At 36.7% G+C, this 16,603-nt stretch overlaps 1 protein-coding gene across 1 annotated transcript in view; it reads right to left on the bottom strand.

Annotated features, from left to right (window-relative positions):
* Positions 1-16,603, bottom strand: part of LOC129739076 (calcium-activated potassium channel slowpoke) — a 191,324-nt gene that overhangs the window by 132,705 nt on the left and 42,016 nt on the right. Inside the window, exons 5-6 of the mRNA XM_055730463.1 lie at positions 10,784-10,935; positions 5,742-5,909 (exon numbers count right to left, since the gene is read on the bottom strand). Coding sequence (XP_055586438.1) covers positions 5,742-5,909; positions 10,784-10,935 — 320 coding nt within the window. The remainder of the gene's footprint in view (positions 1-5,741; positions 5,910-10,783; positions 10,936-16,603) is intronic.

Genomic DNA, 16,603 nt, shown 5'->3' with positions numbered 1-16,603 from the left:
AAACTGGATGATAGGGGTTTCGGTTTTTTTTCTGAGAAATCGCACTAAGGTAGTATATTCAGAAGGGAAGAGACATTAGCGTGATGGATCTACCTCTTTCCTTGCTCGCGTTTGAGTTCGCCACCGTACTTTGAACCGCTACCAACGAGTTCGATAATTTCTGGTATACTGCTGGCAAACATTGCCTAGAAATTTCAAAGGGGAGGTTCTAGTCAATCACGGTGGCCATTTCGATACTCTAAAGATGTGGTAAGTCTTCTCAGGTTCATTTTTGGTTAGAACATTTGTAAAAGTTGCAGATTCTATGTAAGAAAATCGCACATATAGCTTTTTATACTAGAACTTAAAAAAAAGCCTTCTCGGCTGGGTGTGAGAAATGCAAAAAGCCAGTATTGTGACAGCGTGTCCTTTCACAAACAATGCGCGTAAGTCTTCTATGAATGTAACCCATAAGAAAATGAGGTACTCAACTTAAACTCGAAACGCACGGCTTCGAAACGGAAACAAACTCAAAATATATGCAGCAGCCAGCATAAACATAATTGCATGCAAACGCGAAACAGAAATACTACAAACTTATAACGAAAACTGTAGTTTTGTTTACATCTTCGTGGAAGCTAAGGTTAGTTCTTGGTCATTTGAGGAACATGAGAGTCAGTCGATACTCATGGACTTGAAAACATCTAAGTTTGCTTGTTTGAATATCGAAAACCAAGCACGAAAGAAATCACATGAAATCAATTGCAAAGGAATTGAAATTATCAAAGCTTTTCCAAGTAGATAATACATTCAATCAAAAAACCTTCAGAAATTGTTTGAAATTTGATATGAGATCACAAGTACTGATTCTGAATTATGTAGTTCGATTGAAGAATCATAACTCTAAATAATAGCACAGAGAACAGACGTACAAGCCAGTTCACGAAACTTGTGTGAAAATTCCAACGACCCTTTTGAACCAATTTATGTTTTTTTGGCTGGTCCACCAGATGTCTCCGAACACACCAAAAGGAACGGTCAAAACAAAACTGAGAGAAAAAAAAACTTTTAGTCAGTTTTGAACAGGTCGTATGGGCTACTTGACATGTTTCTAGAAAATCGCTGTAGAATTTTCGTAACACATTCGTTTTGTTGCACAATGAAAAATCGCTATTTCCTTCAGGCTTGAGTCAGTGTTCTGAATATCACTCATTTTCAATGAATGTTTCTGATTGCACTTCGCACCTGCACGTACAGCGGTCGGGTTTCGTTATTGATTGCTACTAGACCTACCCGATCATCGATCGTTCAATTCATCGCTAAAATACAGATCACCTCGCACGATGCTTGCTGTCAAAACAGTGCAGCACCATCATCAAATTGGAATCTCACCAATGCGCAATGCATATGGCGAATCATGTTGGTCTTCGATCAGGAGTGAATGGATCAGGCAGTGAGTGAGTGATACATGAAGCCGATCATCAGCGTATTTTGTTTGATTTGATACATAGCAAATTAATAAATTTATTTGTTGTTAAAGCTTAGTTCTTTTAGAAATGGGACAGTTACGAATGCCTGTATCTCAAAAACCATTCGTTTGAGCGAAATACTTTCTATGACGAAAAAGAAGGTAATGTTATGATCTTTTATGAAAAAAATTGAAAAAAAAATATTTACCGTTTTTTGTTAAAGAAATTTTTACTTTATTCTTGGTATCTCCCATTGGCCGGCGCACACTTTTTTCAGTCATGGTATTGATCAGTTTCTCCAACTTATACTTCGTAAAATCTATAATTTAGGTGGCAACACCCTAGTTCTTCAATTTCTGATACTTTTTGGTCCAATACTTCTCTGGAAACTGGAAACTGGAAGCATTTAAGTGGATACAGTTGTTTCGAAATGAACAAATTTGATTATTTTTCACCACATTTTTGAAGGTTTTTTTTTCGGTACCGGTTTTCCAGCTTAAGAGCTTAGGAACTATCAAAAAATGGTTGTTTGAGGTTGGATGTCAATGAGTCATCACTAGGCAACACTTTCAGCTTATCGGTGAAAATGTTTTTGGAGATTTCAGCGATCTACCCTTAGTTTTTCGTTTATTGAAAATTAAAAATGCTGGTATGAGACTTGACTTCCTTGATGATCCTTAACCGTTGTTGCCGATCATGTGCTTCACTCCAATGCTTGATTTGAACTTTGTAGACATTATTAACAGTGTTTGCATACTTATCCACCACAAAAACTCAGTAATTCTTTGAAAAATCAACGGTTTTGTCAGCTATCAATTTGATAATGACGAATTTTAAAGGAAACTGTGCAAAATTATTTTTTTCTTTTTCTCTTGTATCGTACATATCTCAAAAACGCGTAAATTTTAAATTTTGAAAAAAATAGGTCGAATAGTACTTTTTACAGGCAACAAAATGCTGTCAAAATTTTAAATATCCAATAACTAGTTAACGAGCTATTAGCAAATGAAAGTGTCCCATTTCTAAAAGAACTAAGCTTTATAACGTTTTTTAACATCAGTATGATCAAAATCAAATTGTAGTTATATTTATGAGGGAAAGATGTTCACTTTCGCCATGTTTTTCAATTTTTACAAGTTCTCTTATTAAACTGTCGTCCCTCACGTTAAAACTACTGAGAATTTATGGTGTCCCGCACAACTGTTTGATTTTTTTTCGTCCTGCAAAAAATAATTTTGAATTTTATATAATTCAGGCAGATACTGAGTGAGCGACATTCAGAATGGATCAGTTTGTATCTCCCTCATCTCCGATATGCGATGTTTGCTAAACCCATGATTCTAAACGATGCGACTCGGTTTGCATAGCTGATAGGAGCGCTGATCGAGATTGCATACCAGCCAGGCGAAGCAGTTGCGAGAGGTGCTATCCCACTATACAATCAGAATGTTTCCAACAGGAAACGCATCCTGAGTGTTTGTTTTGATTGATTTTCGGAACCCTGGCTTGAGTACTAAATTTTTAACCAATGGGATGCAAACTGCCTCAGTATTTCAAAAATAAAGGAATGCAAATTTTCTCCACCCAAAAGTAACTCTTATTGCCTTTATCTAGCAATAAATTGACGCCGTCTATTTTAGTGAGGCATTGGTTAATTATTTATGATTTCATATACGATTAAGTCTTTTCGAAAACTGGGCACTAGACAACTTTATTTCCAACTTTTGAACCGCGGAATGGATGGCACTGTTTAAACCCAGCAAACATGAAATCGTATCAGAAATGATGAAATGAAATGATTATGAAAAAATCGTATAAAACGGCGTCTGAAGTCAGTTTAAATCGGATATGATAGAAAGTCCGCCATGTTTGTAAATTTTGAAATGCCTGAGCTTCAAGTGAGAAAACCATCGTCATTTTCTCTCTGCAACCAGCAGGGTATCCAGATGGATTAAAATCAAATGGGAATTAACGATTTGCAGGCTATGAGAGCAAAACCTAACGCTCGTCATTTTTCCTCGCTTGAGAAAGAAATGAATTTTATGTACATCTGTATATTACCTCCACATTGGTAGGTAAATGCTGTTTTTTCAACTTTCATACTATCTTTCTATAATGTATTTGGAACGTAAATCAAAACAGAATAAGAAGCTACAAAAATGTTTGCTGTGAAGTCAATTTCGATGATGATGATTATTATTATTGATATTTATTAAAAGACTCTTTAACAATTGTAATTCGGGTCAAGATTTTTTCAATGATGGAATTTGAAATTCTACACATTTTTCAGAAGATATTTTGTTCGTTCCTCTTGTACGTCTGTGCTCTGTTATAATAGGCTGGCATTAGAATCTAGTATCAGATGCATAACCATCCAATTCAGAATTCAAGATCAATGAAAATTTCAAATGAAATTACAAAACGAGGATTCGGAATCAGAGAGCCTCATCAGAATCCATAATAAAAAATCAAAATCAGGATTCAGAATCAGAATCCCGATTCAGAACTCGGAAACGGAAAAAGAATTTCAGATTTCCGGTTCAGAAATAGAATGCATCATCCGAATCCGGATTCGATCTAGGATTGATAAATTCAAGAAGTAATCCAAATTTAGGATCACTTTCCACACACTTAAATAAAGTTATAGTAGACTGGAAGAAGATAGCTCAATAAAACAGTAAAATCGAGTTGTATCACATTTCCCTTAGATTGTCACTTTATTTAGAAGCCAAATTTTATGGAATTTCGGAAAACGAAAGCTATTTTGAGCTACCTATTCCAAATTTATAATTCATAGATACATTACACTCTTTTTACCAATCAAGTAGATTTATTCCCATCTTTGAAATTTATTCTAGACAAGAATCCATTTGAAAATGTAGATGACACTGATGATATTTTTTTAAGTTCCACAATTTAAAAACAAATTTTGTCAGCAGAAATTATTGCTAAAATTGTGTTGACATCATGTTCAGAATTTGTCGCCAAAAACAAAAGTAAATAATCTAGAACAAGCAACAATACTAAGCAAAAATGAGTAACTTTTTACAACTTCGGAAAACTCTGTTTTTTTTTTGTTCGAAAATAAAAAGTTTCAAAAAAGCAGAACAAAACTATAAAAAATTATCGGTAAAAAACAATATATTGATCACAAAATGATGCATACAAAAATTGGTCAAAACAATCAACCGTTCATTGAATGGTTTGTTTATGGTTTTTTTTGCTTCTTAATTTGATTATACCAAAGCCGATAATGCTAAGCGGATACTTTGTTGCATTTGCAAATTTCAGACCAAATGTTCGCTGGTTAGTTGTTTTGCGTACTTCTAAAGGCTTGATAAAATAATTATAGCATTTTTGTTTGTTTTGTTTGGAATGTACACGAGAAAATTGATTGATTTGAGGATTTGGTGACGGTATGTGTTTGCATTTTTTTTTTGTTCATAATCTGGGGGTGCGTAGATATGCTGGAAATTATAGAGTTGCGTGGATTGATCACCATTTTGCATTTGACTGACAAATATGGCATGGCTTAAGCTTAGAGGAAACAGCAACTGCGAAACAGTTCGGAAAAAATCTATCAACAGAACTCGGTGCGTGATTCCTGTCTACAGGTTCTGTTGTTTGTTTTTGTTTTGGGTTTGGTTTTTGTTTTTATTGACAGAAAAGGGCAACCTGGTTTGGATTCGACGGCACACGGATTTCGTTGTAGGAAAATGATTTGATTCGTTTTGGCGGCTTTCCGGGTGGAAAAATCAGGTATTGATCCACTAATCCTCAAACACAAAAGTAAAATAAACTAAAGCATAGAACATATGATATTGCATAGAAGCGTTTTGAAAGTCATACGAAGCAATTTTCGAGTGCGCGCGTATTTTTTTTTTTGTTGTAGTTGTATAGTTTACAAGAGAACGCAAGGCCAATTGGTATACAGAGAGTTTTGACAGCTTATACATAGTTCAAGTCCCTAACATTAACATTTTAGAACGTCTTACAGATGGCGATTTGTTATGAAACATTAGAAACGACCTTCTCTACTAACGCCTGTTTCTTTTTATTTTCAAAGGATATTTTAGACTTCCACAAAACAGGTGTTTTGTGGGATTGGTTCTACCATTTTCTGTTATTAATTTCTCGATCATCCAAACAATTAAGCTCAAAAATAAACTGTACTCTAACGGTTTTTGTTCTTAAAGGCCGAGAGCAAACAGAGATATACATTATTATAGGAGTGTATACGTATAGAAGAAAGAATAAGTAAATGAGATGAGAACGTGAAAAACGGGTACTTACCAAACCGACTAGTAAAAAGAATACTAAAAATGTTCTGCCGAGCACGGTTTCGCAGTAAACATCGCCGTAACCTACTGTTGACATAGTAACTATGAGAAAATATACACAAGTCCAGTACGACAACTGTTGCGAGTTGTTGAACTCTAACGGGTCGCCGGAATTTTCCAGCTGCCGGAGCGTTGTCGGGAATGTTGATACGCATCGTGTGCGGTACACGGCAGTGGGTGGAAGAAAAAAGAGCGAATGGAAGAAAAGAACAAAACGAATTCGGGTTAGAATGGATCTCTGGCAGCACTGCTGTCACACGGGCCAACCACATTTCAAATTGATAAGATGAAAAAATAACCTGTTAAATGGAAAGCTGCACACATATGCATGGGCAACGAAGCATTACAAATAAGTAGTGATTCTTACGGGTGAATATTTATGACTGCAATGTTCGAAACAAAACTACAGTAGGTGAATGACATAGGACATTATTGAATATTTCAACGAGAAACAAAGGTGCCAGTACTCTGTTTTAAGGAATCCTTTTATTCCATTTTTGCTTCAAACCTTAAATCTATATTTAGAATGACGGCTCGCTCAGTATTCGAATCCTGATTATCCTAATCTGTTTGATCGATATAAAACGAGGTTATCTATTATTGCCCATGAATCAGATTGAGGATTCTGATTGAAAAATGCTATTTTGAAACCGCATTCCGTTTTTTAGTTCAGATCTGGAAAGATTTTTGGAAATGAAATCCTCAAACCGGATTGTACGTTCAAAATCTTTTTTTATTCTAATGCTTCTAATTTCTAATTCTGTAGATTTTCAAACTGTATTCATTGTGTTCATAATGTAAAGGATAGTTTTCAGTTTGTTTGAACAACGTCGATTCATAATTTCGAATTCATTGAAAGCTTTTTATTTACTCATGCAATCGTTTCTCCTATTCCATTCATGGCGCCATCCAGTTTGTGTGCAGCTTTCCACATTCGTTTTGGTTCATACATTGTTAGTTTACCTCAAGTGGATCGTATATTTTATGTTGAGTATAACATTCTAGTGGTAATGCCTAAAAAACTGACTCCTACTATATACGGTACGCTTATGAATGTCTTACGGTACAGAATATGCGAATTAACTGTGGCGCAGCGGCAAAAGGCACATCAAAATGAAAGTCAATTTGCGTCATACAAAATGGTAGAATTTACTGGAACGTTCGAAAAACGAATGGATAAAAAAAAAGAAAAAATTTGCGGCATCGGCGGTTTTTGTTGATGATTTCCGATTGGTGATTTGTCTGGGTACAAAATCAAACCACAAACGGCTTTGTCCTAAGCAATTTCGGATGAGATTCAATTTCTCTCAACAGTGCAAAAGTGGAAGGCTTTCGTTGCAATGAAAACTTTTAAAACAATTACGTTTCTAAAATGTCAAAAACAGTGATTTTCTATCAACGAAACGAAAGCGAAAAAAAACAATTCTAGAAAATAAAAAATTGTGTAAATTAAAGAAAACATAGGTGCGGATTGATAAAATAATTAAACTTTTAAAAAGGAAGTCATACTTGGAATTCACAAGAGATTCCCGTTTTTTTTGGATCAAAAAGTGAGTGTGTAAGTTGATAGAGAATTTAATATTCTCAAAATCCAAGTTGATAAAACTTACGTTTAAAAAATAAGATTTCTAATACATCACTTTAATTCTTAAAATTGAAACTAGAAAATTCCAAGTAAAATTTCAGACACTTATCATTGAATCTCTACAAAATAAAATTCTAGAGAAATATCCAGAATTAATTCAGAATGAAGATTTTTCACAAAAACGGTCATGATTGTTACATTGTAAAATTTGAAAAAAAAAAAAATATTACCGTTTTCATAATCGAAATGAAACGACTATTGTTTGTTTCTTGGAAAAATAAAACCTTTCCAGAATTTTACTGGTAGATGATGAAAATTAGTGTCGCGAGTACGCTAGTACAAGCTTCTAGTGTTAGTAACGGTAGAAATTAGTCTAGCTCCGATAATTCGTGACCCCTCTAGTGAAAAGTTTTGACTAAGGTAACGAAAACTAATGTCGCGAGTTCGCTGATTCAAGCTACTAGTGTTATTACCGAAAATGAAATCAGTTCAGCTTTACCTGTACTTACGCTTGCAGCTTGTATAAGCGAGCTCGCGACATTAGTTTTCATCACCTACAAGACAAACCCTTTCACTAGAGGGATCGCAAGTTAAATCGGATCTAAACTCATTTCCACTGGTTTTATTGCCGTTAATCATCACTTGGTTGTTTTAATTTCGCGTTTAATCTTCCCAAAGACAAGGCAACTAATTAATACACGCGTTGTGGACGGGTATCTTATTTGGTTTTTCGCGATCAATGAATTTCATAACATTCGAAAAAGGGACATTTGTGACGTTTTTTTCATGGCATACACAACTAATAAAATCCACAAATTTCATTGCGACATTCATACAATCAACGGAACCAATGATATTCACTAGGCAGAAATGTTATTGAAGAAAAAATTCATTCACATTTTTTTTTTGGCGAATGTCATTACAAAACTCAATGACTTTTTTTCATTTGCGTAACATTTTTTTGAATGACCGTCAATGTCATTGAAGTCTCTGAGAAATGTTATGGGAAATACCATGCAACCGTTACGAGTTTAAATTTCATTTGAATGACATTCTCAAGTCTGGTGTGGACCCGCTTTCTCGTAAACACAACAGCCAGCTGTCAAAACTTTTTTTCAATGTGGTTGAACGTGCGATCTGGTATTTGAGACCACCATACTAGAATCATCATGGTGGAATCGCATCAGGCTTTTCAAACATATTTTTTGTTGATTAATTTTTATTTTCAATTGATAAAAAAAATTAAAAAGGCAGGATATGAAGAACAAATCTTTCAGTCGGTAAGTATGAAGAAATTGCTATGACTTTAACCCTTCGTTTCATAAAGTAACAAATTTGCAACAATTAATGTATTGAAAAAGTGAAAAATCGTATTTTTTTTCTTGATGTACTCATAATTTTTAAAGAAAAATAAAAAAAATCATTAAATGAAAGGTTAAGATATTCGAGCGGTTTTTTTTAACTTTGGTTATTCTTCACGGCACAAGCCTGTAGGGTTAAGGAGCCATAATTTATGTGTTGTATTGTTTACACATTTTTACATAATAAACACCAGGTAGAGAAATAGTAAAAAAAAAAATAAAATACATAGCCTTCAACAAAAGATAAAGCTCCGTAAAATGACACATTCGAACGATTTGTCTTTCTAGCAAAAGATTTAAAGTGGCACTGGACACTTTAACACCAGGGTTTCACTTCTGACTCGTATATAGACATATTGATCTATTTGTGTAAAACAGCAGATCAACAATTGATAACTAGTTTAGTTTACAGTTTCAGTTGTTCTCTAATGTTAAATCTTCAGGCTCACAAAGGATTTATTTGCATTGTGTGGTAAAAAGTTTTTCATCAACGTAACCGCTTCTAATCAATCATGAATTGTTTGTGGCCTGTATTTTTTTTGTAAATTTTTCGAAATGATGACTTTGTTTTTAACAACAGATTACTAGAAACATCTTGTGGCGTGGCATATGAGTTTTAATAGTCTATGTAAAAACCATGTTCAATAGAGAGAAAGAAAAAGCAAAACATGTTCATGCAGCACGAAATAACCCAGAAAGGAACCAAAGGAAAAGAGGCTTGAATATGCAAAAGGGAGGAAACAATAACGAATCGAGAAGGTAGTATTCGATAAAAGAGAAAACAAGTGCTCGGATAAAGTGCGAATGTATTGAGATAAGTGGTAAAAAGGGCGCAACGTTCGGCTGCATGTTGGCACGCAGTCTCTGGTGGATGCCACGGATGCAAACTTTCGACATAACAGAAAATATAAAATTAGCGCAATCTGTTGGGTTTGGTGAACAATACCACGGGACCAAAAAAAATACACTACTTCGGCAGGAAACTTGGCAAACCAAAAAAGCGACTTAATCCAATTTTTGTGTTGCTGGGAGACAAGATTTCCGGTTAAAAATAAGGATAAACGAAACGATGAAAACTGAAGGCCGTTACTTATTGATTTGGTTGGGGTTGAATTTCGATCGAATGACTAACTAAAAGCTGCTTTGTCATAATTCAAAAAAGCTGCTGTAGCCCATAAAAAGAGAAATACTTTGCCAAACCTTTACCGAAAAGTATTCATGAAACATCATCTACGAGTAGTTGGATAAAAAATGTTGGTTGGAACGATACTCACCGCCGTTTGTTTTTTTTTATTCAACGGAAACTGAACGATTGTTTGCGACAAAATTTCGGGCATTGGCAAATTATGCTAAAATTCAGCATTCGGCCCAAGGGAAAACCCCTTGAGCGGAGGACAATTTTGCGACGCCTTCCGGTGAGCTGCGCTACCCAAATTTCGATGGACTCGGGAGCACAACCCCCCAAAGGCAAATCAAGATGCCAAAAGTTTAGCATAATTGTTCAACCGAAGGACGCTGTACTTACATATAGGTAGGACACACGTATCGGTATTTTTACATTGGCTACTTTTCGGTTACTTTTGTGTTTTCTTGAAGAAAGACGCAATATTACATGATATTTCACCAACCAATCCATATCTGGCTGGCGTATGCTTAAAGACAGCTTTCAAGGCGTTTGGCATAATTTTACGGCATAATGAACGAAGCACTAGGCCGTCTTAGTGTTTGGCTTTACAGCGTTGGGAATTGTTAGTTTTCATTTTCTTTGTCGCATATGTTACTTTTCCTTTTTTTCTGGTTTTTTTCGTTCTACAATATGACTTATCGACTACAGTGGGAAACAATTTCCGAGATCTAGCTTTCGAGGCGAGGACCTCCGCGAGTAACGACAAACGGAACAGGGGGAGCATTTGGCTTACTTTGTACAACACGCTAGAGATCTCTACTGGGACGGATCGAGCCTACTAAAGTCCTCGCCGGTTCCGGTAAACAAAAACCCGAACCCGTCCAGAGTCACAACACAAAATCCACAACATCCAAAATACTCACCAAATGAATAATTCCAGCAGCTGTTAACCACACTGATATAAAAATTGATACTAATTGTGCCAAACGTATTGAACTAGATGTTTTAAGTATATTCAAATATTGTAATATATCTGGAACAGTCATAAGACGTAGCGCTCGCAGGAAACGGAGACCTAAAATGGAAAACAGAAGCAATGTGTTAGTAGGATGTTCGATAATCAGCAGAAATATGCGAAAGGTTGAAAAAAATGTATGGACGTTTACCAGGAAATTCTTAAATAGTTTTTAACACGTTTTTTTTTTTGAAAAATTGAATTCTGTACCTCTGTAGATGTTTTATTACAACTTAAAGGATCAATTTACGGATACCGAACAAAGTACGGAAAAACTGAAATATTTACGATTAAAACTTTGCGATAACGCGCTAACAAAACAAACCGAAAGAACTGACATCTACAAATGCTTCTTCTCTTTAAAATTTGAAGTTCATCTGACGAGATTTCAGAACGTTTATAAGCGATAAACGATCCTATTTATGTTTTGAGTAAATATGGTTCCTGTAAATTATTATGGGTAGTAGGCGATGACTAATTGACATCGCACGCGTTTTTTCGCCTTGCTAATAAATCGAATAATTTCATTGAGTGAATCTTAATAAATTGATATTAAGTGGCATCCAAGTGTGGCCGAAAGTTCACAGCAGGGATGGTCACCAAAATAAGTGCTCCAAATTCAAGAAAAGGGTATTTTGGAGAGGTTTACAATTTGCCACATGGAGTTAATAGAGCCTTGCTTGATTGCAATTTTGGATTTTTTGAAACATGCTATTGATATATAAATTTGTCGTGTTGAATCCCACGATATCAAGGCTAAGTTCAATTGCTTGAAAATGTAAAAACAACGATGATAAACGTAAATTCGGGGAGCCGAGTCCTTCTGTAACAGAAAGTGGTCAATTTTAAGGTTTTGGAAATTTTTGGTAGAAAGATGAATGCTAGTGATAAATAAGTTATCTTATCCTGAATAATCGTAGCCAGATTCACAACACGGGTTAGAAACCTTACAATGGTTCAGTGTTATGCACCAACTGACGTTGCCGATTTGCAGGAGAAAGAGCAGTTTTACAGTCAATTGAACAGCATGGTTGAGAAAATTCCGAAGGGTGACATTCAAATCCACTTAGGCGACTTCAACGCAAAGATTGGCTCCGACAATCAGGACTTTGAGCGCATCATGGGGCGCCATGGCCTAGGACAGATGAGCGAAAACGGAGAGCTGTTTGTAGAATTTTGTGGCAACAACAATATGGTGATCGGTGGATCGCTCTTCCCCCATCGACCAGCACATAAGGTCACTTGGGTATCCCGAGATGGCCGAACAGAAAATCAAATTGACCACATCTGCATCAACCGAAAATGGAGAAGGAGCCTTCTTGATGTCCGCAACAAACGAAGCGCAGACATTGCATCTGACCATCACCTCGTCCTTGGCGAGATACGACTGAGAGTTGCGCGTGTCCAACGGCGCGAGGAGAAAGTCGGGTGTCGATACGACGCCCGCCGGTTGGAGAATCCAAAGGTGAAAAGGGCATACGTTGAACAGCTAGAATCCCGAGCCTCGGAGCCGCCGACAGACGGAACAGTCGAAGAACAGTGGTGTAGAATCAAGAATGCCTTTATCACGACGAGCCATGGTACTTTCGTAAAGTTTGTTGAAGAAGAAGTGAATAGATGTCGGATGAAACTTGGAGGATGGTCGATGATCGCAGAAAGGCGAAAGTCGGAATTGAGCAGGCATGTACCGGGTCAGCCAGAGCAGCCGCCCGCTTACGATATGCGGAGCTGAAAAAGGCAGTTAAACGAGCTGGTAGACGACACAAGAGAGCCTGGACAAACTCCCTAGCCAAAGAGGGAGAAAGAGCCGCCACCATTGGAGATATCCGATTACTTTATGATATTTCTCGCCGCCACAGTAGTGCAAGGACTAATGCAAGAATGCCGCTAAAAGACCGAGCAGGTCAGCTGCTGACAGATCGAACTGACCAGCTCAAACGATGGACTGAACACTTGGAACAACTCTTCCGAGTCACGAATAGCGATGGCCAGAATCTGCAGCTCGAAGCGCCAATAGTAAGTCGCATAAATGGCGTCAACTCGGAAGCGCCTTCGCTGGCTGAAATAGAAGCGGCAATCAAAAACATGAAATCCAACAAGGCACCTGGGATCGATTGCATCCCTGCTGAAATGCTGAAAGCCGACCCTGCCCTGTCAGCACAAATGCTGCACCGTCTTTTCGCTGACATCTGGGATACTGCAACTTTCCCGGCCGACTGGATGCAGGGTATCCTCGTAAAGGTCCCGAAGAAAGGAGACCTGACAGAGTGCGGTAACTGGCGAGACATAACGTTGATCTGTACAACCCTCAAAGTACTCTGCAAAGTGATCCTGAACAGGATCCAGGAGAAAATCGACGCTACACTCCGACGGCAACAAGCATCGTCAACAGTGGAGGTCTTTTACCACGGCCCTATGCACCGGAGGATCGGCGCGGGATCATTAAGTAAGTAGGTTATCCTGTGAAGTTTTTGTTGCAACAAGCTTCAAAATAATGCTTTATGAATAGTTGGGTTGCTTCGACTGAAAAATGTGAGAAGAACGTACCGCAGGGAAGGAAAAATCGTGTGTGGAACGTCATACTCAACACTTTTGGCTGACAAAGGGCTTTGGCGAGACTGTTTCATTCATTATACACTCTCCGTTTTTAGTACTCAAAATTAAGTTAGACCGTGGTTTGCGTTTCCTTATTTCTCCTTGCGACGCGACGGTTCAAAATGGAGTTCGAACTGCAAACTCAAAACTAATCCCATTTGTGCCATTTTTGCCGAACTGCATTTTGGGTAGCTACGAATAAAGGCATAAAAAAAGTTCAAATTGGAATTCGGCTGTCGAACGTTGTTTTGCGATTACCAAGTCGAACTCAAAGTTGAGGTCTGCCACTGAAGTGCTGTTTTGACCGTGGTGAAAACATAGTTTGATTGTATGAACTAAAGTTGAGTTCCATTTTTCCTCCTTGCGATAGTTAAAAACGGAGTTCGAACTGCGAACTAAAACAAATCCCATTTTTCCTTCGGTGAAGGAGCAAAAATGAGATCGATCTAATGGACTAAAAATTAAGAGCACTTAGCACGCACTTAAAGAGTTCGGCTGTCGAACTGCATTTTGAGGAGTTATGAATAAAGGTAAGACAAAAGTTCAAATTAGAGTTCGGCTGTCAAACTTAGTTTTGAGTATGCCAGTCAGAACATAGTTTTGCGATTGCCCAGTCGAACTCAAAGTTGAGGGCTGCCACTGAAGTGCTTTTTTGAGCCAAAACAACTCAATTTTGAGTTTGAAAAAAGGAGCGTGTACTAGTTATAATGATCGAGTGTCGAAGGAGAACAATTCCCTTCATTCCGATCATGTTTCTTTACATCAAATTTCATCTTATCTCGTCCCTGAAAATTTCAACTTACACAGTTGGATTCATTTCTCTACAAAAAAGTTTCGCTGACTGAATGTTTGAGTCAAGACCCATCTGGGTCGCAGTTTAAAAAAAGAAATAAGGCGGTGCCTAACACCGAACTTTGCTGGATATCCAAATACGGCAAACGCTTCATTTTTCATCATAACTGACAACCCGTGCAGTATATGAGATGGAAATGCAAATCTTGCCGTGCTAAAAAAAATGTCCAAATTTGAGTCCAACTACCGTAAGATGAAATGATGGGAATAGAAAAAGACCACGAAAATGATGATGATCACATGAGAGAACAATTCCTTTCATTCCGGTAGACTTCTACACTCGACCAGTATGACTCTTATACGCTTGTAGTAGAATGTTAATACATGGGCCCCGGAGAGGCGCAAAATGCGGGTTCAAGTCCTACCGGGAGACAAGGCGTTTTTTTCGCATGTTTCTCAACATCAAATTTCAACTTATCTAGTCCCTCAAATTTCAACTTACACAGTTGGATTCATTTCTCTACAAAAAAAAATGTATAGAATACTTTTGATAAGTTTTCATTTGGCATAGGAAAACATTACGCACAGAAATTTTTTTTTAAGTCATGATTCTGTATAAAACACTAGGATATATGTAGGTAGTACACCTCACCTATTCCACACTCCCCTACAAAAAATACCAATAAATGTGGAATGCGTTATTTTTATAAAGATAAAAATGTTATTAATACAGCAGTTATTATCAGCAGTCATCTTCAATTCAAGACTTTTTGTTGTGCTTTTGAAACGTGAGTAGGTATCTCTTTAATAAACACCTAATACACATCATCAAAACTACAAATTCGCAAAAATTGGCAACAATAAAATGTAGGGGGAAGTGTTCCTAAATGCGCATGTTGGGTAATATGCGCATACAGCCGATTGGCGATATGGCTGGAGATTCAACGTATCTAATCAGTGCAGTTTGAGGGTAATACGCTATTGAAACATGGCATGATGAAATTTGATTGTTATATAAAGCCAAAAAAATTAAAATTCAAACAAGGTTTCTGTCAGTTTTGTTATAATATATTGAACTTTAATTATCGTGCGTACAGATTCTGTAAACAAAAATTTTAATGGTTTTTCTTTCTCATTCATTTGGAAAACGGAAATTCAACAAATTAAAGCTTTTGGCAAGGTTGTAAATGATAAGATATTGGAATAAGAGACAGGTTCTGAATGCCCATATCAAGGCAGGTAAAATGCCTATATCAAGAAAAATAAATTAGTCTTATAAATTTTTTACTTTTCATCATTGAAACATTAAATCTACACTCAAATCACGATCTTACAGCGAAAATTTGAAGAACTTCATACTGATCCGATAAAAATACTGTATGAACAAAATATTACCATGAATAATGGCTATATGGCATACCAAACTATGTTTCATGCTAAAGAACTAGTGATGTAAAAAGTTTCACCAAAATTTCAGCCTTGACGTATGCTTAACATCCGTTTCTACCATTTTCAATTAAATAATATCAAAATATTTCAAGTGTTAATGGAATATAGTTAAAAATATAAATATGCGCATTTAGCCCGCCAGTTTCGGAAATCGGCTATTTTGGCTTCTTTTATTATAAAATTATTTTCACAAAAACTGTAAGAGATTTTAACAGAAAAATTGCTCTAACGTATATGAAACAGATGTCCGCTCATGTGTATATAGTTTTTAGACTCCTATCTATTTGAATATGGGAGAAAATGAGTGCTTTCCTTAATATGCGTATATAGCCCGCCTCTCCCCTACAGTCGAACCTGGTTAAGTGATAACTGGATAGGCGAGAAACCTCTTTAAGTGAGATAAATCATCAAGTTTGATGCTTTATATAGCACAAAGCTTCTTGAGGTGAGAACGACAACCTTTTATATAGACTGTTCTGAAAGTTATAAATACACTATAAAATAAAATTTGACATTTGAAGTCGTGTAGTGTTCAACCATATTTTGGCTGCGTACTATTGTGTTACATCCAAGTGAAGTAAGCTTCTTCATTTTTTATCGTTTTCCGCAAAGAAATCTGAAAATGCGTGGCCTTACTCCCGAGCAAAGAAAACGGATTGTGCACAGATGGGGCCCTGTGAGTGGTCTTTCAATCGACTAAAGTTATTGGACTTCAGACCCATCGGAAGCAGATGCAGCCAAAAAGGAGTACAAAACAGGCTGAATTCGCAAATCCGAGGGCTCGGAAATTCTACCTCAAATTTTTGACCAAGAAATCGGGTTGTGTTAACGTGGATGATGAATCCTACATTAAAATCGACAATAAAACTCTGCCTGGACCACAATTTTAAAC

This window comes from Uranotaenia lowii, chromosome 1, assembly GCF_029784155.1.
Source record: "Uranotaenia lowii strain MFRU-FL chromosome 1, ASM2978415v1, whole genome shotgun sequence".
Lineage (NCBI taxonomy): Eukaryota > Metazoa > Arthropoda > Insecta > Diptera > Culicidae > Uranotaenia > Uranotaenia lowii.
The sequence above is the reverse complement of the archived record's forward strand: the minus strand, read 5'-3'. Positions and strand labels throughout refer to the sequence as shown.